The sequence below is a fragment of the Glycine max genome, chromosome 3, assembly GCF_000004515.6.
Source record: "Glycine max cultivar Williams 82 chromosome 3, Glycine_max_v4.0, whole genome shotgun sequence".
Classification (NCBI taxonomy): domain Eukaryota; kingdom Viridiplantae; phylum Streptophyta; class Magnoliopsida; order Fabales; family Fabaceae; genus Glycine; species Glycine max.
Window position 1 is genome coordinate 45,150,353 of NC_016090.4, and position 24,905 is coordinate 45,175,257.

At 32.4% G+C, this 24,905-nt stretch overlaps 4 protein-coding genes, 1 long non-coding RNA gene and 1 other non-coding gene across 7 annotated transcripts; 5 read left to right on the plus strand and 1 right to left on the minus strand.

Annotated features, from left to right (window-relative positions):
• The first annotated feature begins 1,665 nt into the window (after positions 1–1,665).
• LOC113001177 (receptor-like cytosolic serine/threonine-protein kinase RBK2) lies at positions 1,666–7,766 on the plus strand. The gene is made up of 10 exons (XM_041014223.1): positions 1,666–2,108; positions 2,486–2,848; positions 3,310–3,432; positions 3,734–4,078; positions 4,955–5,206; positions 5,397–5,554; positions 6,522–6,601; positions 6,702–6,837; positions 6,936–7,085; positions 7,306–7,766. Exons 3-10 carry the CDS (start codon positions 3,348–3,350, stop codon positions 7,357–7,359), a joined length of 1,260 nt encoding a protein of 419 aa, XP_040870157.1. The 5' UTR covers positions 1,666–2,108; positions 2,486–2,848; positions 3,310–3,347; the 3' UTR covers positions 7,360–7,766.
• On the plus strand, positions 2,202–2,432 carry MIR9759 (microRNA MIR9759). The gene has a single exon (NR_126811.1). It is a non-coding gene; the product is annotated as a microRNA MIR9759 (primary transcript).
• On the minus strand, positions 6,032–6,487 carry LOC121174620 (uncharacterized). The gene is made up of 2 exons (XR_005890810.1): positions 6,369–6,487; positions 6,032–6,112 (listed from the first exon to the last, which is right to left on the minus strand). It is a non-coding gene; the product is annotated as an uncharacterized lncRNA (long non-coding RNA).
• Positions 7,767–14,376: 6,610 nt separating the features above from the next.
• LOC100787544 (histidine-containing phosphotransfer protein 1) lies at positions 14,377–16,918 on the plus strand. The gene is made up of 6 exons (XM_003520775.4): positions 14,377–14,707; positions 14,883–15,013; positions 15,130–15,198; positions 16,147–16,218; positions 16,398–16,470; positions 16,691–16,918. Exons 1-6 carry the CDS (start codon positions 14,645–14,647, stop codon positions 16,733–16,735), a joined length of 453 nt encoding a protein of 150 aa, XP_003520823.1. The 5' UTR covers positions 14,377–14,644; the 3' UTR covers positions 16,736–16,918.
• A 2,308-nt stretch (positions 16,919–19,226) lies between these two features.
• LOC106798115 (histone H2AX) lies at positions 19,227–20,223 on the plus strand. The gene is made up of 2 exons (XM_041014224.1): positions 19,227–19,652; positions 19,826–20,223. The coding sequence occupies exons 1-2, from the start codon at positions 19,452–19,454 to the stop codon at positions 20,045–20,047; spliced, it is 423 nt and encodes a 140-aa protein (XP_040870158.1). The 5' UTR covers positions 19,227–19,451; the 3' UTR covers positions 20,048–20,223.
• A 958-nt stretch (positions 20,224–21,181) lies between these two features.
• LOC100500696 (uncharacterized) lies at positions 21,182–23,973 on the plus strand. Of its 2 annotated transcripts, XM_041013767.1 has the most exons (8): positions 21,182–21,417; positions 21,501–21,725; positions 21,801–22,019; positions 22,592–22,678; positions 22,791–22,937; positions 23,263–23,289; positions 23,402–23,497; positions 23,594–23,973. In XM_041013767.1, exons 1-8 carry the CDS (start codon positions 21,385–21,387, stop codon positions 23,792–23,794), a joined length of 1,035 nt encoding a protein of 344 aa, XP_040869701.1. In that variant the 5' UTR covers positions 21,182–21,384; the 3' UTR covers positions 23,795–23,973. The 2 variants fall into 2 exon arrangements, with proteins under 2 accessions (XP_040869701.1, NP_001356139.1); NM_001369210.1 differs by lacking the exon at positions 21,182–21,417 and having other exon boundaries at positions 21,438–21,725.
• Positions 23,974–24,905: the final 932 nt, after the last annotated feature.

The window sequence follows — 24,905 nt, forward strand, 5'->3', positions numbered from 1 at the left end:
GGACAGTGAGCCAAATTTGTCCTTGAGCCTACCCGCTGTCTTCCATATTATCAAGAGGAGACATGAGTAAGGAATCCCTAAATGCTGTCAATGTTGTGCCAAAAGTTGTTTTTGTCTCTGATGTCATGCTACACACAAAAATCAAAATACAAATTGCACCTTATTCTTACATGGGCTCTCAGTGTTTGTAGTGGAGGGAGTTAGACTAGTGGTAATTGAATCAAGAACCGCAGCTAAATCATTGGATTGGATTTCAAAGAATAAGATATTTACCAAAAATGCTAATACGGAGAATGGGATAGTAGAAATGTTTAGATATTTTCTCCTATTATGTTTCTTCCCCCTTATTTTTTTGGTACTCCACTTCCTCAAAATCCCAAGGTGGTTTAATAAATTTTTGATCCGTCAACTATGAATTGTGAAAGCTTAGATTCTATTGCCAGGAAGTGAAAGTGCAAAGCACGGCAAATCATTGAATCGATGAGCCATTAGTGGAGCTTAAGATTATTGTCGACAACACCACTACCAATTTGGAATAGCAGAGTGGTCTATCATTGCCACCAATCCATAAAGCTTCGATAATCGACAGTGAGACCATGAAGTACTGCATGTGATGGAAACACAATCTAGTAAGCATTCTTGGTGATCCTACAATCTATTGTTCCCAGTACCTAGGGAAGGGTCTTGGTGCACACACCACGTTTTTGGTCGCAATAGCTGGAGCAACAATCTACGTAGAGGAAGATGCAACAAGGTATTAACACTCCTGCATCGTCGATCAATTACGAAAAAAAGAAACCCGCTAAGAAATCAGGAACTATCGATGCCTTTATTTTTTGGTGTATTATTTATTAGACTAAGGACACATTTGTCTTAAAGGAAACAAATCAATTGTGAGACCAAAGCAGTTACACCGGTGATTATTGTGTTGCAAGTTGAGTGATGATGGCAAAAACAAAGTAAAGCACATCGAAACAAACTATATAAATTCAAGTATAAATTGTCATGACGGATTCATGCAATTCCTTCCCTTGGTCTCTGCTCATCAAACTCTGGACATTTTTACTGAGGTTTAACTTCCTACTTTGTTCCATAAGTTGATTTTCAAGTTAGGGATAATCGACATTTGTCATCCTCAACTTTCGTGGGGGTGACTACTCTATGATCATAAAGCTTGATTAGTTTGGGTAGTTACAATTGCATTGCCTTAGTTTATTAATTGTACCATATTTAGTTCCCATGAGGCACTTCTCTCGTATGGGATTCGAATCTTGTGACTTGTGAATGAGACATTAATTTCTTCTACTGAAATCAAATTATTTATAATTTTACAACAAAAGAATATGAAAATAACATTAATTAATTATTAATTAATGTGGAATTCAAACCAATTATGTTGTGAGCTAGGAAGCACAAACACATTTGGTGAAGGCGATGTCTGACATGTGTTCCATACTGATACTGACACGCGACAAACACGGTGTCAGACATGTTTTTACTTTGTCTAATCTTTTTTTTTTTTGACTTGAATATGTCATGGACACGGCCCAAACAGTTCAACACGCTTCGAACACTTCTCTTGACATGCAGTGGATACTCCTCTGAAATTTTTATCAAAATTTTTCTTGTATAAAGGAAGGGATTACTTGATCCATTTTCATATCGATCATGATATATATATAATAATTCGAACACCCATAGGGTTATGAAAATTCTCGAGAAACAACCGGTCGTATTGTTTGTGTCAATTGTCATTTAGCTAATAAGTCCGGGGATATTGAGGTTCCACAAGTGGTACTTCCTGATAGTGTATTTGAATAAAAATCAGCCTAAAAGATTAGATTATAAAAATTCCTTTTTAAAATTAGCCTATTTTGATAACCTCTCACGAAACGTTCTACTTTCTTCTCTTTTATTCACGTTTGTGGCTTGCTCCTTTTGCACAACATCGTCCGTTCACGTTATCGAGTATGCCGTTGTCACTAGTTATTTTTTGTTTGCTATTGCCTTGATGGCATTTGGTCGTCTTGTTTGGCTGACTTCGTGTTCGTCATTCGCCTTGTTTCTCTTTTTTGTTCTCTGACTTTCCTCTTCTCCGTGCATTTCCGGTACATCCTTTGTTTCTCTTCTATTCATGTTGTGTTCCGAATTCCATGTTGTGTCCTTGTTTGAGATTGTGTTTCATAAGTTGTGAGAGATTAACTTCTTTTCATCATAAAAAAATTAACTTCTTCCATGCATTAAATTTTACTTGCTTATAGAAAAAAAAAGGAAAATAATATTAATAATCATTAATGATACATTAATAATATTAATAATCATTAATGATACATTAATAATTATTAATATTATTTTTCTTTTCTCTTTTTTTTTCTATAAGCAAGTAGAATTTAATGCATGGAAGAAGTTAATTTTTTTATGACGGAAGAAGTCTCCACTCTCTTTTATAAGTTATAACTGAAACGTTCTTATGTCACACTCCCAGTGGGGGTTAAGTCTACGAGCACAACTAGTTGCGGAGGCTTTACCACAACTCCACAACCAGATGACATAAGCAAAGACTGTTTACATATACTCATGGAAGAGAGATAAAATGGGTGTGAGAGTGAAATGTGAATTGTGAACTATGAAATGAATCAAAATTCGTTCCCCAATTAGCTTCTGGGTTTTTAATGTCACTTTTGTAACTGAAGAGCACTCGGTGGCTTATTGAAGAGTAGAAGGATTTTTCTTAACAAGGCCTTTCTGAAGGCATCAACTAGCATGCTTTGGTTCTGTCACCTTTAATTGCCAATAGCGGAGACCAGAGAGATTATTGTTTAACGTATTTCTGCGTTTTAACATCTGGGTATGTTTGTTTTTTCTTTTTCTCTAGCTTACTTGATTCTTCTTTCTGGGTAGTTCATGTTCCATGTTCCCCTTACATGTCTTGTGTATCAGCCATTCCGTTGGTTGCTGAACGTGTTTTTTTGCCAGTGATCGGTAATTTCGGAATCGTTCTTTTGTTCTGTCTACCAAATAAATTTGTTGTTATTATTTATTGATTATTAAAAGCTGTGTCAGTTATTTTTATGGTTCCATGTCAAATGAGACCAAGTCGCTTATTAAAAATGCTTCCATTTCTGTTTTCTACATGCACATACCGAAGTTCAGTCAAAGCTAACGGTTATTATTTTATTAACTTTTTATGCTTCCCTATGTTTTTTCTTGGCTGCTTCTGCTTCCTGTTTCTAACTTAATTGTTGATTCACTCTCTCTATATATTTGTAACTCTTCTTTTTTCCATTCATCTGCTTTTTCGTATCATAGACGGACAGTGAAGAGAAATTCCGGCAAACAGATCAAAGATGGTCCCAATTGACCCCGCTTTCAACGACAAGCACAAAAAACGAGGCATTGTGTATACTTGCCCTGCTTCTGTTTCTGCCCAAGGTTCCTTCCATTACACTTTTCTTGTGGTTTCAGGATCTGTTTGCTTGTGGTGGAAGGAAACTAAGAGGAAATAAAATTTTGAAATTGAATTGAAGAGAAAATGAAAGAAATGAAAATTTTGAATTTTCATTGTTAGTAATTAACCTTCCTCTCTCTTTTCCTTTTATTTTTTTTTCAATCAAGCCGAAGGAAATATACAGTTATTTGTATCTTTTTCCCCCTTTGTTAACTATCTTTCCAACCAAACATACCAATTATTTCTCCCATCATTATAATGTTCATTTTTATTTTGCTCTTCCAGATTTGGGAGAATTTGATTTGGAGAAAGAGAAAAGTGTGGTAACTCTAAAAGAACTTTTAGAAGACTGCATTAGAGATACTGACAACTCTCAACAACTATCTGAATTGGCTGTTAGTTGTCCAAGCTTAAGGACACAGTTTTATTGGAGCAAGTTTTTGAAACTATGGAAAAGAAGATCTTTTAAGCACCTACCATCTTTTCCTCCGAGTTGTGTGCCAAACATAACAAAGACTAAAAACAGAACCATTCAAGAAATTTCTGTTGTATGTAATTCATACTGTTCCAGAACTTTGATGAATTTTAGTCTCGATAACCTGAGAAATGCAACCAACAATTTTAGCAATGGTTTGTAGTCTAGCCCTGTTTTTCAGACCAATTGTATTTCTAGTATTTTAGTAAATTATAATATAGTTTGATTAGGATTAGGATTAGAGAACATACCAAACAAGATAGAATCATAATTAGTGGTTTAACATCTCAGATTCACATCTACAAGTAAATTCAAGTCAAAATTGTGACAATAATGTAGAAGCAAGTATTATATGTTTTCAAATTGACATGCGTCAAGAGCTTTTAACGTCCAACCAAACGCATGGATAGTGTTGCATTGCGTGAGTGGATATACTAGACAAGATTAGATTAAAAAAAATGAATGCACTAGAGAAAAAAGTTAAGATAGCAACTATTGTTAAAAAGATCTCAGAACTCACTTTAGATTTGTTTAGGCATGTATGGACAAGACTTGTAAAAGGCCCCATAGGGTAGTCCAATTGCTCGAGGCAGAGAAAAACTATAGGCAATCCATTAGGAAATGTTTGGAAGTCAATAATGTGTTTATAGACATGAATTATATCAAAAGATATGCTATCATTTAATCCATTTTGCCGATCCCACCTAGTGAACAAAGGCTGGTAGTTGCTATGTAGTTTGGTTGTGAATTCATTTTTGCTATGTGTGGATGCTGCTACAGGGAGTATTGCTGTGCATGATTCATATTTTTGTTATAAACGGTATAGGGATAATTTTGTAAGCTTGTACTATAATCTATATATACAGGTTGCAATTCTATTTCTGTTTAATAAGAAATATACATTTGTCCTGCTCCCGAGTTAATCCTTTCGTGTGCTTTCTGTTTTCTGTTCTTTACTTTAAAATACTGTTCCTAATTTCTCAACAAGTATATTTTGCTTTCTGATAAATGGCATCAATTTACTTGTATAGAGAATATGATTGGAAGAGGTGGCTTTGCTGATGTTTACAAGGGTAGCCTCCAAGATGGACAACTAATAGCAGTTAAGCGACTGAATAAAGGGACTCCAGAAAACAGAACATCAAGCTTTCTGTCTGAGCTAGGCATTCTTGCTCATGTTGATCATCCTAACACTGCCAAACTTATTGGATGTGGAGTAGAAGGAGGAATGCACCTTGTCTTCGAACTATCTCCACTGGGAAATTTAGGGTCTCTTCTTCATGGTGTGCACTTGGTTCCAAGTATTCCACTATTCTCCTATGTGAAAGCTTTCTAATTGGCTTTGCTGGTATATAACAATCTAATTGGCCATTTTTTGTTATATACCAGACTCAAATATGAGACCTTGTTTTAGAAAGCTTTCTTTTTAAATGTATTTACTGATTACGTTTTAACCTTTCATGAAATATTCAGGTCCAAATAAAAATAAATTAGATTGGAGTAAAAGGCATAAAATTATTATGGGGATAGCGGATGGCCTTCTTTATCTTCATGAGATTTGTCAAAGGCGAATCATTCATAGAGACATTAAAGGAGAGAATATTTTGCTCACAGAGAATTTTGAGCCACAGGTATTTATTATTGTGATTAGAGAGAATTACTTCATAAAAAAAAGTGCATTGACTTGTCAAACTTGGAAACATATTTACTTTGAGTTTTTCAATTTTCATATTCAATAATTCTTATAAAAATGCTGTTTTATTTTTATTTTATTCCTTACTTTCAAAGATCGATAAAATAAATAGTAAAAACAACTTGTACAATTATAAACAATGAGACTTCTTTGTAATTACTAGTAAAACACAAGGTTTTAAATTGTAGTCACTTCGCAATTTCATCACAAACTTGATATTGTGAGAAATTGAAGACAAATGCTGCCAATGCACATTGTGATCGTGAATAACTCAAACCTTGAAGTTACAGATGAAACTATGGTCACATACCGTTATTTAAAACCTTGGTAAAAGGAAAAATTGAAGATAGAAACATTTTCTCAAGTAAAACGGCATTTAGGCTCCCTGAATGTGTATTATGTGGTTGTGTTGATGTAATGAAGTTACTGCTTTCTTCTTCTTCATTTCTTCTCATTTTCTGATACACGTGCATAGTTATCACTCTAGGACCATGCCCTGCTAAAAAAACAATCTACAATAAGGACTAACGACATATTGGATGGCCAATTAGCTATGCTTTGGTCTGTGTGAACAATCCTCTCACAGAACAACATCATCAAGCTAGTTATTATATGATCCATACTATCTACATCCAGCTTAGAATTTTGAATATAAATCATATTCTCCGAAAATCTTACAAGCTTCACCAAGAGATGATTATATAAATTGTGCCGTGGCACTGTGTGTGTGTGTTGAATGTTCTCTTTCATACCTTGTTATTACATATTCTGCTGGTGAAAGAAGCTGAAACCTAGTGATGTGGATTTTAAAGCTTTGCTTCTGGATCCCCTGCTAATAGAGTATAAGTTCGAGACTTATATTTCATCTGATATATCACCATTTTACTAATTGAGAATTTCTCCAGATTTGTGATTTTGGGCTTGCAAAATGGTTACCAGAACTGTGTACTCACCGTAATGTATCAAAATTTGAAGGCACAATGGGGTAAGCAAATATATATACATATGATAAACTACTAAAACTATAGTTAGAGAATTGTTTGTTCTCATGATCTAATGTTTACCCATGATCATTTAATTGACAGGTATTTAGCTCCTGAATATTTTATGCACGGCATAGTAAGCGAGAAAACTGATATTTATTCCTTTGGGGTCTTGCTTTTGGAGATTATAACCGGGCGTCATGCTTTGGATCATCTGAAGCAAAGTATTGTGTTATGGGTAAGTCAATCTCCAAAGTGTTGAAATGTCATATATCATCCAAGTATTACTATTACTACCTTAGAGGCCTTAGCACATTGTGATTTCTTGTGTTGTAGGCCAAGCCTTTATTTGAAGCCAATAACATTAAGGACCTTGTTGATCCTTCTCTGGGTGATGATTATGACCGGGAACAAATGGATCGTGTTGTTTTGACTGCATCTCTGTGTGTTGAGCAGTATCCTATCTTACGCCCCAGCATGAGTCAGGCAAGTATGCAGCCTAAGACGTTGCATTACTGCAATCATCATGAAAAATAAACTAAGATATTGTTAGTTACTGTACCTATTTATGTTTTTCAGTTAACTTTGGTTTAAATTAAATATCATAGAGGATTACAATGTGTTACCTTTTTTTATTATGCTGACTTTTTTGTAGAATCTTCACCTTTAAAGAGGAGATTGATCACATTTTCATTATTGGCTGCAGGTTGCAATACTGCTAAGAGGTGATGACTTTGTGCTGGAACATAGGAGTCACTAGATGCTAAATAACACAACTCAAGAAACTATCTAAGTGATCTCAGTCGAGGTAAGCAGGATGCCTTAGGTTCTTGAGAACTAAGGAAACCATATTCAAAATCTTAAGTTGTGTTACATGGCTAAATAGTATTTGATTGTAGGATAGGATATGCGAGAGAAGATGAGGAGTTAAAGTCCTCTCCCTCCAATTTTTGTTTCGCTTTTAATATTAGGGAATTATCCTTTCCTTCTTTCTTCCCTAGAATCAAAGACTCCAATAATGTCCATCTTATAGCATTTGAAAGTCAATAGAAATAACCTCTCTTGGACTTATTGATTTAAAGGAAGAGAAAAAACGGGATGATAGGCTTGCATTAAGTTCTTTGTTATCGAAATTTTAAATTAAATTATGAAAAGTTGATGTTGTAATATATTTTTACAAGAAGAAATTAATTTTTACCAAAAGTAATTTTTATAGAGTTATTCTTTATTCTCATACTTCATATCTTTTTTTGAATCGAACAAATAAGATTAATGACTTGTTACAATCATCAAATTATAAGAAAATAAATTATCAAGTAATATTAAAATAGTTACTTTTTATGTTAACGTCTATCCTATTTCTAGAGAACTATTAACATGAATTCTTTGTTATTCTCTTTATAATCTCTCCAACTCTTTCCTTTTTATAAATGTTAAAATGAAAAAATATTCAACTTAGTTTAGTTGACCCTTATCTCATTAAAGAATAAAATTGATCGGGTTAAACTCATTTTAAAATTGAGTTATAAATTTTAACTTAATTCAACTTTGTTAAAAATTGAGTTTACCCATTAAAATTTAAAAAATATCTCAAAAATAGATAACTCACAAGTTGACCTATGAAATAAATAAAAATATATAAATCATTCAAACATAAACATCAGTTGAGACAAATGTTTTTTAGAAGTTATTAGATAATAGTCAACAAAATATTATGTCAAAAAAATAATATTTGAACACGCAATAAACATTAAAAAAAAAAACTCAATTTGGTGAGTCAACTCAAAGTAACTTGTCCTTCATCCATTAGGTTGATAAAATTATATGGGTCAAGTTATGCAAGTTGGAGGGTTGAATTATATAATTCAACTTAACTCGTGTTTTTCTTCTCTCTAATCTACGCATATACACTCCGATCGCCTCCCACAACATTCCCATGTTCAGATGTTATTAATTTCTTCTCTTGCACTCACGTTTTTTTGTTTTGTATATCCTTTTTTTCCATTAAAATTGTATTGTCCAACGTGCAAAGCATAAAGATAGTTCTAGTTCTATATATTCTTCTTAAGTAAGACTTTTAACAAATAATTTTATACAAGGAAAAAAAATAATTGAAAAGACTAATCATGTTATGATGTAAATCTTTTTAATTTAAATAAAATTATTTCTTAAAAATATATGTGATACTGGAAAAGAAAATATTAATTTCAAAATTCTTTAAAATTATTAAAATAAATTTGTTCAGTTTTTTTACATACATGATTAAATGGTATAAGTATGTAAGATGTGTGTTTTTATTGGACTCTTTGATTTTAGGGAAGAAAGAGGGAAAAATAAATTTCCTAATATTAAAAACAAGACTAAAATGGGAGGGAGGAAACTTCAATCCCTCATTTTTCCTCATATTTCATATCATCCAATCAAAGAGTATATAGGCATGTAACACAATCAAAGATTTTGAGTATGATGTCCTTAGTTCTAAAAAAACCGAAGGTAACGTGCTTATGTCGAGTGGGATTATTGAGATAATTTGTTGAGTGGTATTATTAAGTATCTTATTACTTTTCCGAGTATATGTTCCAACACAAAATCATCACCTCCTAGTAGTATTGTATCTCTAGAAAAAATAATAATAAGACTCTAAAAAAAATGAGGTAGGTGAAAAACCATGTGTAAGCACCATAACTTAATTAAGAAATGATTTCTTAACAATAAAAAAGTAAATTTTTGAAATCTAAAAGCAAATGAAGATTGAAAAAATTATAAATTTCAAAGATATTAAAACCACAATACTTAACGATACAAAATTCAACAAATTGAAAATTTTCTAAGTGAAAAACTATAAACATGTTGGATTTTAATATTTATTTTAGTATTATTTTTTTATGCAAGAGCCAAACAACTCATAGATGCATATCCTAAAATAATTCATCAAAAGTTCTAAGATTTATGACATGCTTCATTATTATTAAATATTAAAATAAATAGCTGAATCTATTGTTGATTTTTGTTCTAGGTGTTATACAAACCTAGAATCGCACATGCAAACCTAGAAATTGAGAAGTAACATATTGGAAAATTAAAAGCCATCCAGCAAATCAAAATTCAAACTGAGAAAGTCATAAAGTGAAAAATCACCAGATTAGGAGGAGCTGAAAGAGAGAGTGAATCAGGGGGGGAGGTGAGACGGAGAAAAGTATTATGGGTAGGCATCAACTTTCATAAAATTTATAAGAAAAAGGTGTCGGTTCTAAGCGTTATACCGTAATAGTCATGTTTTTAATAGTGAATTGAATTTAAAGCTTTTAATGAGATAAAATTTATTATATGCATCAACTTGAGAAAAATGTTATGGGTAGACCTCAACTTTCATAAAATTTATGAGAAAAGAGTGTCGGTTCTAAGCGTTATACCGTGATAGTCGAATTTTTAATAGTGAAATGAATTTAAATCCTTTAATGAGATAAAATTGATGATATGCATCAACTTTTATGGGTAGGCATAAACTTTCATAAAATTTAAGAAAAAAAGGTGTATGTTCTAAGTGTTATATCGTGATAGTCATATTTTAATAGTGAATTGAATTTAAAGCTTTTGATGGGATAATATTTATGTTAGGCGTCAATTTGAAGGGAATGGAGGGAGAGGGTGAAATTGAACTTGAGTGAAAAAAATGTCATGGAATAGACATCAACTTTCATAAAATTTATGAGAAAAGGACGTTATATTTTTAATAGTGAATTGAATTTAAAACTTTAAACGGACAGAATTTAAAATATGGGAAAAACTAAACGGTGAAGCAACGCCTTTAAGTATTTATTGTTTTGAAATTAAAAAGACTATGACTAAGATCATGTGGTTTATGGTGGACAAGCAATCTCTAGCCATTGAATTTATTAATAAAATATTTACCTGTGAACATATGTTATGAATTAATAATTTTTCAAAGGTTGTATATCAGAATCGGGAATGAGAATGCATGTTTTCAAGTTCTCTTTCACAAAATAAATAGCTTTACAAACCTTGAAACAATATTTTCTTAATTAAAAGTTAGAAATTAAAATGTAAAACACAATTGACTACGTGTAGATTTCTCTGCATTTGTGTTGGCTCTATAGTCTCACGATCACGAAGACTAAGGCAATTTTCGCCTTTCTAATCTTATTTGTTATCAAGATTAAGATCTTAGCTTAATTAATCTTTTTTCCAACTTTACATGACATTGAAAATGTTCCATTCCTAGAAAGAAGCCACCGGCAAATTGACATTCTTCGTTGGCCCATGTTTGAAAATTTTCTCATAAAGCAAAAATATGTGACCGATTTGATGCCTAAATTTGAATTTGTAGCCCACTATTGATTTGTTTGCACTTTGTAGTTCTAGTCAATTTCAATAATCAATAACCATAATCTTAAAGAAAGAGGGATGGCCCAGGCCATAATAATACTCTTATCTATGGAAATAGGATCTTTTTCTTTCTTGGTATACTTTTGGGCAGGGCAATGTCACGTGAATACAAAATTGTAATTGTGTTTGTGATCCACAATTTTTGTTAATGGCTTGTATTTAATTTAGATACGAAAAAGATGTTATTTAGAAATGTTACATCCTTCCAATAATATTTCAGATTTCTTTAATTAAAAAATAATACATATTTCTTTATATTTCTTTATTCGGATAAAATATATTTAAGGTCTCTCTAAAATTTGAAAAATATTAATATTGTTCTCATAAATTCTTATATTAATTTGGTTCCTATAAAATAAAAATATTTTTATTAGTGATAACTCTATTAGAATTTCCTAAAATAAATTAAACATTTTTTTACAATTAAACGCCTCCAAAAATTATCGTGCACTTCTTAATGAAATTAGGGTGGAAGAGTGAATTCTAGTGCCTTTGGAAGTTTATTTGAGAAGATAAAGGGAAAAAATAATTAAGTCCATGAATTACTTTAGGAGAACAACTAATGAAGTTATGAGTCAGGACCAATAAAAATATTTTTTATTTTTATAGGATCAAATAAATACAAAAAAATTTATAAAAATAAAATTAATATTTTTCAAATTTTACATAAATCTCAAACATATTTTATAATTTTTAGTTTTACACGTAACCTTTTATATGTATGATAAGTTTGTCCATTATTAAACTAATTAATTCAATTAAAAATTATATAAAAAAAGATAATTTATAATTGAATAAAAGAGTATGATAGTTTACACTGTTAATGTATAATTATTAAATTTATATTTAATTAAATTTATTTAGAAATTCCAGGGTCTGGATATTGATTGAGGGACGTATCTTTGTTGTTTTCTTGGGTCTTCCCGTGGCAAGGTGCTGTAATAATGTTTTCTTAGCTGAATATCTATCAAATAATGGTTCCACTGGCATGGATTGGCATGAAGAACAAGAGGTTGATTTGAAGTCCAAGAAAGGGGGTGGTCCCTTTGGAAGTGTTAAAAATCTCCAATTATTGACTAACATGATCGATGTTGTACAGCTTTTATTCCATTTCTGCAGCTACCTCCAAATCCAATTTGGAATAGTAGTAGTTGTATGAGAAAATAGATCCACAAGGTACAGCTTTGTACCGTCGCATGAATACCTCGTCTAAAACTTGGGACCCAACACCAAATTAAGAACCATGTTCTTCTGCTTCTGTTCACTAGTCAGCGACCACATTTTTGTATTTGATTTTACTCCTAGTTGTATTCACTTTTTGATTATGAATGATATAATACAGATTAGAAAACTTCATAAAATAAAAATTGAGTTATGTGAATAGGCATGTTGGACTGTCAATAGCCTCCCCAACAACATGTATCATAAAATTAGCCATGCTTCGCAACAACTTCACCACCCACTCTACTCACTACATAAAACATTTTATACGCTGATTAGAGCATTTTTCTGTTACATCTTCTATAATTAATTAATGGTGTTTTAATTAGATGTTGTATTTAAATTTCTACAATATATATTGAATACAAGTTATTTATTATTTCTAAAAAAAGCATCCGCAGACAATATCACTTAAACAGATAACTTAATAAAAATATATATTAAAAATCATCTAAGTTTCATCCAAACCAAAATATCTTTAAGAAACCCTGTGTAGCAGTAGTTCATATTGCCATCCAGTTATCTGTCTTTGAGTCTAAATTTTCTTTGCCATTTTTTGCATGTCCGGAAAAAATGAACATTGCCCCTTATAGTTGATGACATGATGTCTCCACGTGGTGAGCTAATAGTGGAGTTTTATTTTATAGAAAGTCTTTGATAGACACTACTCACTCTGTTACTTCTTATATATGTATTTCATTTAAGAGAACCTGTATAATAAATTTTATAATTAAGAAAGAAAACGAAAGAAGTTTGAAATATAATAAATGGTGTCATACAAAGAGATACACATAAAAAAAAATTATTTATAAATTTCTTCATTTAATAATTAACGTGTATAATTTTTTTTGTTGAAAAATGTACATTTTTTTTTTACATATCTAACCCTCATGTACTCCCATAACTGCAATGACCATTTCGTTGGTATGTTTTCTAGAAACGTATTTTTAAATTTTAAAATATTTTAAAAATAATAATAATTAAATATTTGCAAATAACAAAATATGAAAAAGCGTGTTATTATTTTCCAGAAATTAAAAATAATTAACCTTCGTCTAACAGCTTAAAAAATAATTATAAATAGCAAGATATGCTTTATTTTTAAAAAGAATTTACAGGTTGGTAGGAAGTGAGAGGTCCACAGTTTGAAATGCCACTACCCCAACAGACAAGATAGCACCTTGGGTCTAGGTAAAGAATTAAAAATTAAAACTAATTTTAAACAAAATAATAAAGGGAGGCGATATCAATTTAGAGAAGGGAATGAAAGGTGAGACAAGCAATAATTCCTCAATGAAAAATATGGAAAGACCGAATGGATCATTTGTGTTGGATATCGAATGGAAAGGTGTTGTTAATGAGGGTATTGGTTTTAAAAACATACTAGTAATAAATTAAAAATTATTCAAATTATGATGGAAAAAAAAGGTCTGGTGATAATATTAAATATCATATTTTAATTTTTAATTTCTTAATATATTTTTTTTCTACTTAGGAATCGAAAATATATAACAAATCATTCATCCGGTTCAATCAATAAGTTAGACCTCCTCCTTTAATATCAGATTTTTTTGTTTTTATCATCAGCATTCTCTTAAAAAGATAGTATACGTTACTAGATGGAAAAGTAAATCTCTTTGTAATTTATGGTCGATTTATTTTGGTGCAGGGAATGCATTAATATATGGTTGGAGTTATTGGCGCACTATACCTATTATTTATGTTTTTTTTTTAATAAAAGTCAAAGTGTAATATATCTATTTGTACTTTATTTTTTAATGATATTTGTACTTTATTATTATTACTATATTTATATTTGAAACTTTCCATTATTTTTTCAAGAGCACGCATGTTTAATAAATGACTATTTATATTACAAAAAATAAATTGAGAAAAAAATTTATTAATATATTAAATGTAATATATTAAACTATTAAATATAAAAATAACATAATATTTATAACTTTGAAATTTAGAGAATATGCTAACAAAGAGAATATTTCATTTTTTAAAAACATTATTTGGTATTAACAAAAAAAAGTCGTTTAATTTAAACCAGAGTCTAAATTAGAGTAAATGTATTTTGTGAGGAAATCCCATTTTGAGGACTCAAGTTTAGTTTATTCTAATCTAATCATAAATCATTGGTTGATGGGGAAGCCAAGAACAGAAACACACTAGGTGACTGACAACGGTTTCTTTAATTCTTTATATAAAAAAACAACCACACCGAGTTCCCGAAGCAGTGATAAGAGAGTTCTCCACATATTTTGACATAACCAAATCTCTATGCAAGCATTAGTGATTTTCCAGTTGAGAACAGAGAGTAAATTATATAAACTTGGTAGCAGAAGGGAGACGAAATAATTACTTGAGATCTTGAGAGGTTGGTTAAAACTTGAGTCGAGAGAACAACAATGTATGGTGTGTCTCAGTTGCAGAGACAGTTGGCTCAATACACTTCTTCCCTGTTTGAAGAGGTAAATATGTCATACAATTACCAATATATGCATTAAGTGAAGCAGAAAATAAAGCCTCATGCATAAGCTATGTATCTTACTTTCTTGTGCTACCCGAACACAACATCTATTTTTTTTCTTCTGCTTTCTCTCGATCTATTTCTCACTGTGTGTGTGGACTGATATCTTTGAAAAGGGTTTCCTAGATGATCAATTTAACCAGCTTCAGCAACTTCAAGATGAAAGCAACCCAGAGTTTGTGGTTGAAGTTGTGACTCTTTTCTTTGAGGATGCAGAGAGGCTTCTTAATGAGCTGGCAAAGGCACTGTAAGGCCACACCAATTAGTTCCTTGTTTGTTTTATTTTATTTTATTTATTCGGTCCCATAGAATGAATGTGTCCTTGGGAATCTCTTTCTAAAATCTAAACTCACTCCCAAACAGAGGCCAGGAAAACATTGATTTTAAAAGGGTGGAAGCTCATGTTCGCCAATTGAAAGGTAGCAGCTCCAGGTAATAATATTTCTTTACCACTAGTTTCTCCATTCTTAAAAGCTCAGCAAAAAAAAAAAAAAAAGTGTAAAAAATTGTATGGATTATTGAGGTGAAACACTCTGTAGAATAGTACTAAAAGCATTTTAAAAAGTTGTCATAAAAAATAGAGGGGAAGAATGATCATCAAGAGCGTCTAAGCTTAGTCAAATAGCATGTACAACTTGGGGTGGTGGTGTTGTTTCTTAAGTTGGTGGAAGAAGTTTAAACTATCAAGTATCTATCTGCTGCACCTTTTTTAGCAAGTGACGTCCTTGCTTCACCGTAGTTGCACTCTAGTAGTGTGTTACTGTTGCAATTTGCAAGGATTGGATAGCTTAGTTCCGTTGCAAAAACACCAGCTCCCACATAACTAACAAAGGAGTGACAAATTTTTCACCCCAACGAGAGGGAATCACATAAGATCCAAGATTGAGTCACCTTTCCTTGTAGTTAAAGGGAAAGAGAGAAATCACGACAAGAAAGAGAAATTATTATATGATTTAGAACAATTATATGTCCATGGTCTTGATCAATTCCTGCATGACACGCAACTAAATATTATTAATTCTTTCTTGTAAATTGAAAAATTGGCCGGCTATGTCTCACGTAGAAATTGACAGGAAATTATAGACATGTGGTCCTCCTAAACCACACAATATTTATATTATAATTTCTCTACTAAAGGACACATTTTCCTCCTCCTTCCTTCTCCAGCTAGCATGATTTTGATAATATCCGTTATGTTATTTGAATGTCAGATGATTGACATTCTATATGATACTGAATGCAATTATCTTATATCTAGCTTACTTTTTAATTTTTTCCGTATACACTTGTTTAAAAAATACTCATACTAAGAGATGAACACTAAAGTTGTACAAGAAAAAAAGTGTTTTGATAAGGTTATTGAATTGTTGGGAAATACAGCATTGGCGCACAAAGAGTTCAGAAAGTTTGCATTGCCTTCCGAAACTACTGTGAGGAGAAAAATGTTGAAGGGTAAGCTTCGAAACTATTGAACAACTGTAAGGTTATTGAAATGTTGAAGGGTAAGTTTTCATATACTATGGATATGGAACTTTTCAAAATACCATGTCTAGTCATCTTTTAAGCTTTGGAAAATTATTTACTATTTTAAAATTGGATATGCTAATGAGAAAATAAGGGTTGGTTTTCAGGTGCCTTAAAAGTTTACAGGAAATAAAACAGGAGTGTTCCTTGGTGAAAAGCAAGTTTGAAACTCTCTTCAAGGTAAGGGGATGAAGGTCTAGTACGTCTTAATCAACTTATTAGTATATAACAAAGGTCGGCCCAACAGTGTGTCCTAAAGCAAATTATATCTAAAATATTTTTTAATTTGTTGAATGTAAAAAGTTTTTACTCTAACAAAATATGAAAATTAAACTCTAACAAGAAACTTTTTATGTCTCCCTTGAAGTTCTTATATAAATTTCTACTTATGTGATTCTAGATGGAGCAGCAGCTTTTTGCCGCAGGGGGGTCGGTTACTAGGTAGTGAGTGATACGGGGCAGGGATGTTCCATGCAATTTGCAATAACCCTAAGAAAGCATTTTTCACGTCCACTTTGCTGTAATTTTCTGTTTTTTGTTTTTCTGAATGGGAGAAGGAAAAACTGGTTTCTAAATTTGAACTCATTACCAACCAATATCAAAACACAATTGTTTATGACTTTGTCCACTCTACTTGTGCAATATTAATCTGTCTTTATCTTTGCCAACGAAGCAAGAAAATGTCACCAAGCATAATGGTGCAATTACCGTGAGGAAAAAACTAGGGAAACCCCACTTCGGTGGATGTTTTAAAGTGCACACAAGTTAACTATGAGCAATGACGATATAGATCTTTAGGGAGTGCTTGTTTCATGACATGTTATTGAATTTTCATAAATATGAAAATAGAAATATATATTTTTATATTTGTTAGAAGGTAATAAAAAAATATTAAGTATCTTTTATTCTCATGAAAATGAGATTTCAATGTTTATACTGATTTTATATTCATTTTATTCTTATGGATCGAGCGGAGAATGAGAATGTGAATTTCTTTGCGGTGAGAAACATAATTATTGTATAAAGATTTTTTTATACTCTCATTACTATTACACACTATCCCACTATATCTATCTACCGTTGTTTGTATCGGTGGTAAGTTCTAAATAATACCCGCCTTATTTTTTTCATAGTTCTTTGAAACCGCGGTGGATAGTTAAGGATTTATTCGTACCGTTTGTAAGACTTGTTTTTTGGAATTGATATTGGAATCAGTCACATTATAGTATTGGATGTTGGTTTCAATTGTAAATAACAGAGGATTAACAATAACTTTTTTTAAAACAAAGAGAACTATTTCATTTCATTAGCATTATGATGGGAAATACAATCCGGAGCATAATCAAACTGGTGGATACAATTTAAAAACCTAGAAGCCTTTGCTAGGCAATGAATTTGTAAAATAAATCAGCTTGGCTCTACACTTTGCTACAATAGTGTGAAATTCAATAAAACCCAAAGTAGCAGAACATGTTGTATCAATAAGGACTTGACAATCAAATTCGAAAATGACGTGAGTTGCATTGGTCTCTTGAGCCCATGTAATTGCTTGAAGAAGATCCCAAGCTTCTGCCTCCCTTGATTCTGGACATCCCGGAGAAAGTTGTGTTCGTGCTTTAACAAATGCTCCCTTGTCATCTCATACAAATTCCTACTCAAATATTCTATTTAAAATTCTCCTCAAATTTATTTGTTGTCATTTTTTTTAATGAGTTGTGCTTATTTTGCCCCAACCTTTTTGGTTATTTATGGCTATGCGTGACATATATTTATTCTTTGAATTGAGTTATTCATATGCGAGAAGCAAAGACATGTAAAGTTACAATTGTGTCCCCGTTGTACGTACTTAAGCATTGGTCATTGTGCCTATGCTATAACTTATAACAAAAAAAAAAAAAAAAGAATGATAGATTGATGATTAGTATCTCTCATCTTACATGGTCATGTGTATAACATTGTTATAGAGAAAAAAAAGCTAGTTGTGGGATCCATACTTTTTAAACTTATTTACACGTTGAATCATTCTCACTAAATGATAAACACTTGTTTTTGTTGTCACAAAGTTATTTTTGTTGTTTATAGTTTATGCCGAACACAGCCCAAGAGAGACTTATTGAAGGTTGAAATCATTTTGAACCCCTTTCCCCGATTCCTATTTGGACTGTACATTTTTTTCCGGCTAATCCAATGAATCTTTCTCTCATCAACATTGCAACTCCAAAAAAAACTTGACTATGAGGGCTTCAACGTCATTGCAAACTAACATAGGTAATCAGAAGCAGCCCACGACATAAGACGGTATAACTTCGACAACTGCTTTGATAAGAATCTCCTTTCCAGGTTGTGTAGTGTGTTTGTACAAAATCATGAAAAGATATATGTAATTATTTGTTACTTCCCCTTCACCATAAAAATTAATTATTTTTTCCTCACAGAATAATTTATTTCTAATACACTAGAAAACGACATATATTGTATGATTGCAAAACTTAGGGATGTTTGGTTTGTTTTGTTTTCTGTTTTTATTTTCATTGGAAATAGAAAATGATGATGAAAATGTGTTTGGTTGAATTTTTAAAAATATTTTCAGTTAAAATAAAAATAAAAAACAATCAAAAAATGAAAATAATAAAATTTTGTTTTTAGTATTTTTGATTGAAAACATGGATCTTATTTTGAATGAAATGAACATGAGATGACAATGAATATAATTTTAAATAAATTTAAAAATACAAAAAAATAAGAAGTCAATATATCATAAATTTTGAGTGTTTTTATTTCTTAAAAACAAAAAATAAGAAGTTAAATCAAATATATTTTTAAAATTTTAATCTTTTAAAAATGAAAACAATTTTTAAAAAATAAAGAAAAGAAAGAAAACAAAATAAAAATGCTGAGCAAATACATTGTGACGGGTTTTGTTCCAAAAATGCTCGAAAACGAAAAAGCAGTTTCCCGCGAATCTTAGTGAGGATGCCACGTTGGCAATCCGCGTCTCACCTTCTCGACCAATCAGCGCGGATTATCGGGCCCTATATAATTCCATTCCACTCACAACCCTTTCGTCTGCGCCTGATTTCTCAGTTCTCTCACACACTCATTCGGTGCTCCGAATCTCAGATTCTAGGGTTAGGGTTCCCAATTTCTCCACCGATCAGAAAATGAGTTCAACTGGTGGTTCTACCAAGGGCGGAAGGGGCAAGCCCAAAGCCTCCAAATCCGTTTCAAGATCGCAGAAAGCTGGTCTCCAATTCCCCGTTGGAAGAATCGCTCGATTCCTTAAGGCTGGGAAATACGCCGAGCGTGTTGGTGCTGGTGCTCCTGTGTACCTCTCTGCAGTGCTCGAATATCTCGCTGCTGAGGTTTGTTTTGGGTTTCCGATTAGGTTTAGATTTGATTAGTCATCGTGTTTTTTGTCAATCTGTTTTTTCTTGTTTTAATTTTTGTTTTAAGGGTCTGATTTTTAATTGTGTTCTGATTGACCTAATTTATTTTTGAATCAATTGTTGATGATGTGTGTTTTTTTATTTTTTAGGTTTTGGAATTGGCTGGGAATGCTGCTAGGGATAACAAGAAGAATCGTATTGTTCCTAGGCACATTCAGCTTGCTGTGAGGAACGATGAGGAACTGAGCAAGCTTTTGGGGTCTGTTACCATTGCCAACGGAGGTGTCTTGCCGAACATTCACCAGACTCTGCTTCCCAAGAAGGCTGGAAAGGGGAAGGGCGAAATTGGATCTGCCTCTCAAGAGTTTTAGGGTTTTTGTTTTACCCATTTGGACTATAGTTTTGATTTTATTGCGTTTGTAACATACATGTTTCGGTTATTTTCTACATGTCTTCTCTGAGAAATTAGGTGCTTCTCAGTCTGATGAACTGGATGGTGTATTATCACTTTTGAATCAGATGTGAATGTGAAGTGCTATTTGGATTATCTGTCGAATTAATTTATTTTATAACGATAGTGTTTCATAAGCTGGCGCACATTGCTTTTTGAACTTTGAACAGTCAATTGATTATTCTATATCTCCTAAATATATGGTCGATTTTTAGCTTCTTAATACGAGTGTGACTGTGCTGAAAACTGTAGTTGCACTTTTGGTGGCATGTTGCACGAATTGGCAGTCTTGGTATGTGCCTATGCTTATAAGTTCTAACCCTTTGTATCAGACGGGTTTTTTAGACTGAGTTGTCCTTCCTGTCAAATGCGTACTGTGCTAGGGATTAATCCTTACCTGTTATGCTTGTAGGCAGGTTCATCTCTAAATGTCCTTAGTGACCAATTTCTGTTCATTGGACTTTTTCTTTTCCTCTTAGTCAGTGCCCTTTTGTACAGTGTTATTTACTTTTTCTGTTCAAGGCTGTTGTTATTTCGTGTCGTCTTTTTAAATTAAGCACTCGTCGAATTAACCAATGGTGCTTTCAAAATGTTTTAGAATAACTGAGATCAGAGTCTCTCTCTCTCATTGTGTCACTCAAAGTTGCAAATTTCATGATTTGGCTAGACTAATTCTTTGCGCTCAGTAGGTTACGTATGAAAACAATTTGTCAAGTGCTTTTCGAAATTTCATAGCACGTTTCCAAAGTTAAAGTATTTGTGGTCTTTAAATTTGAAATTAAAAGAAAATAAAAATTGGATGGCTAATGCTAACCGATCATAGGTCGTTTTTCTATGTTCTTGTGATGACTGCTAGTGATTGCATCATAGTTTTTGAACAATTAACTGGAAGCTCATCATGGGTTTAGGAGTCTTCGACAAGGTATGATTTAACCAGCAGTGAAACTGCGAAAATGCATAGTTAAAATTGGTCTTTACTTTTTACGAAGTAAAGTAACGCAAGCGTAGTTAAAAAGCGAGTGGGTCTAAATCGTGTCTTGTTAAAAGCCGTCGATATCATTATGTCAGAAACGGCGTCCTCAAATGGCCAGTAGTCGTTTCTCCAAGCAACGTATATTTTGTTTGGTTATTTTATAATTTATCCTAATTGTATAAACAGTAACTCTGGGTTAAACGGGGTTAGACTCGGGACGGAAACTTTTTGTTTTTGATTTGAAAATTGTTTATCTTGTATTTATGTGGTGAAGAACGCATGCAATGAAAAATGCAACACTAGCCTTGAAAAGCCTGGTCCGTGGAAAACAATAGGTAATAATTTCATTTCATGAACCCAAAATAGTTTGAATTAAATGGTCGGTTTGGCTTTGATGCAGCATGTGGGTGTGGCCCTGACATCATGCCCTGGACAACTGAAACCGGTAACATGTGAATTTAGGGTCAGAATCCGATGCTCCTCCAATGTTGGTGTTTCTAGGCAACAAGTTCTGGAGAAATTGGACAAGGAGCTAGCAAAGGGAGATGATAGAGCTGCGCTCGCACTTGTCAAGGATTTGCAGGGTAAGCCTGATGGCCTTCGGTGTTTTGGTGCAGCCAGACAGGTTAGTAGTCTTGTGCCCTCTTGCTTCTTCTTGTAAATATTTTAGATTAATTTTTCTTCTATGCCTATTACGTAGGTGCCTCAAAGGCTTTACACCTTGGATGAATTGAGGCTTAATGGGATTGAAACTTTGTCTCTTCTTTCGCCCGTGGACACAACTCTTGGTTCAATTGAGAGAAACCTCCAGATTGCTGCTATTGTAGGAGGCCTTGCTGCATGGAATGCCTTTGCTATTTCCCCACAGCAAATCTTCTATATTTCACTTGGGTTGCTCTTTCTATGGACATTGGACGCGGTACTTACTTAATTCATTTCATTTCACCACATAAGTGAAGTGAAGTTTTTCTACAAGACCCATCTGTTGTATGCTTCTATGCATGTTCTGCTGCAGCCCAACATAACCATTTGTGATAAATAAGAAATTTTACTTGCATATTTAGGGATCTTATTCTCTTTTCTCTTGCTTTGTCCGTCTATACCTTCTTAGAAATGCAATTTCCATGTTTGCTTTGCTTCCAATATGAACGAACGATTTTATTTCCAATATCCCAATTGCCACCTAATAACATCGCTGAAATTTGGGTATTTAAGTGAGCCGAATAACGTCGCGAGAATCAAGTAGTTAACCGTACCTAGTGGAATAAAGCTTTGTGGTTACTGTATCCTAATTGCCACATCTGTCTATAACAGACTTTATAACTGCTGTATAAGTATTAAGGATTGAAGGTTCATTACATTGTAAAATTCAGGATCAAGTTTGTTTATCAACCTTTATCATGAAAATCTGTGTTTGTTCATTGACATGCTACTTGATTGCTTACTGTAAAAGATTTTCTCGAGGATGCTCATCCAACTGATTGTTTGCAGGTCTCTTTTGGTGGAGGTATTGGTGGCTTGGTTGTTGATACAATTGGTCACAGCTTCAGTCAAAAATACCACAATAGGGTTATTCAAGTCAGATTCATGCCTTTCTCTTATTGTCCACTAAAAATAATTTTATTTCTAATAAATAATTTACATCTTCTTAATGACAGTTATGTAACCATAACAAAATTTAATTACGCAGCATGAAGCTGGTCACTTTTTAATTGCCTATCTGGTAGGAATACTTCCTAGAGGATATACTATTTCTAGTTTGGATGCTCTGCAGAAGGTGGGATCTCTGAATATTCAAGCGGGCACAGCCTTTGTAGATTTTGAGTTTCAAGAAGAAGTAGGTTGCTTTATTTTCCCCCCTTGTATTTTAATGCAACTCAATTTACTTTAATGTAACACATAGAATGAGAGAATAACAACTAGGGATGTGTCTTTGTATCACTGTTTGTCCTAGCAATCTGGCTTTGACCTTTGTCACAATTTCCTTGTATGACAAAGTTTTTGTGTAGCAGTTTAGGTTGAGTGACTCCATTATCAATAATCTAATTGATTGAATACATGTTTTTAGCTCATTAAACTGCTTGATTATCTTGAGTTTCACGTGAACCGCATATTGTTTACAACTATATCTGTTGATTGTTAACACCTTTCACTTCCTGCAGGTTAATTCTGGAAAAGTATCAGCTACAGTATGTTGCTATCTTACTGACATTTAATTTACACTGCTTATAAGTTTGCTTTAATCAACGTTCTGCACATGAAATTTTAGTTATGTGACAACCTTTTTTGTTTTGTTATTAGACATTGAACAAATTTTCATGTATAGCATTGGCTGGGGTGTCTACTGAATATCTTATATATGGATTTTCTGAAGGAGGTCTGGATGACATAAGAAAGGTTTAAGCAACTTTTTACTTACTTTCTAAGTGACAACATTTGGAAAGCTCACATGGCATTGACATTACTAATTGTAATTTTCTTAATTGTAAACAGTTGGATTTATTGCTCAAGGGCCTAGGCTTCACACAGAAGAAGACAGATTCTCAGGTTAGATGGTCTTTGCTAAACACGGTCTTGCTCTTGCGGAGGCATGAAGCAGCTCGAGGGAAGGTTGCCGAGGCCTTATCAATGGGAAAATCTGTAGGATCCTGCATTGACATTATAGAGAATTCTATCGATGTTTCAGATCTCTAACTGAAGCTTTGACCCCCTTGATTATTCCCTTCTGTTACTCTAAACTCTGCTCTCAGATATGTTGATTAATATTTCCATAAATTTTCATATGGTATTATTACCTTGCTCATAAATTTTCATATGATTATACCGTATTGTTGTACAGTGGAAAGAAGTAATTCAATATAGTTTCTTGGTTCTTTTGGCTAGCACTTTCGTAGGCTTTGTGAAAGATTAATTGCGATGAGAGAAAAGGACAAGTGGCATAACGGGCAAAGTAGGTTTAATTTACAACGATGGACTTGTATTTTATAGAGTAATTTACAACGAAGGACAAGTATAATTTTTTTTATTGTATTTATTCTATCCCTTGCCGTGGAAGAAAAGAATTTGATTATAGAAAATTCCTTGGTATAAAATATTAATGTTTTATTACGATTTGAAGAGGTTTTTCCGTAAGTATAGGCAAAGCCTAAAGGCCACATTTAGTTAGAATAAAAATAAAACAAAAAAAAAGTCAATAACTCATTAAGTGCCTTAAGGCACCGGCACAAGAAGAAAATACCATGCTATTACTTTTTTCCTTTTCTTTTTAGTTTGTGGCATATGATTTTCTTTAAAAAAAATTAGCAGATTAAACTTCGGGTGACTTGTGGAATATTGTTGAATAAATCAAATGTATATGGAGAGTATTTCAACATCAACATTTTTTTTTTCTTCAAAGCTCAGTATTATTATTTCTAAAGATGTATTTATTGACGATTGATCATATTTAATGAACTTAATTTAGGTAAGTGAAATATTTGCCAAGTGGCTGAGGTAAAAAAATACTTAAGCTTTTACTATTTTAGTGATGGAAATGGATCTCCAATAGAAAAGAATCTGAGGTAGTCAAATGTCACACCGTTTATTTTTTATTACAGTAATAAATTTTAGGCAAATATCTTTCATTAAAAAACTAAAAGGATAATTTTGTATTGAGATATATAAAATTATGTTATTCATGTTTTTTTTTTATATTTTCCTATAATTTTTATAATAATATTTTTTTCTCTTTTAATTTAGGGCATCGGTTAATAAGGCTCTAAATTTACTGGATTAAAGAATTAATGGTTTATGACAATTATTGTAT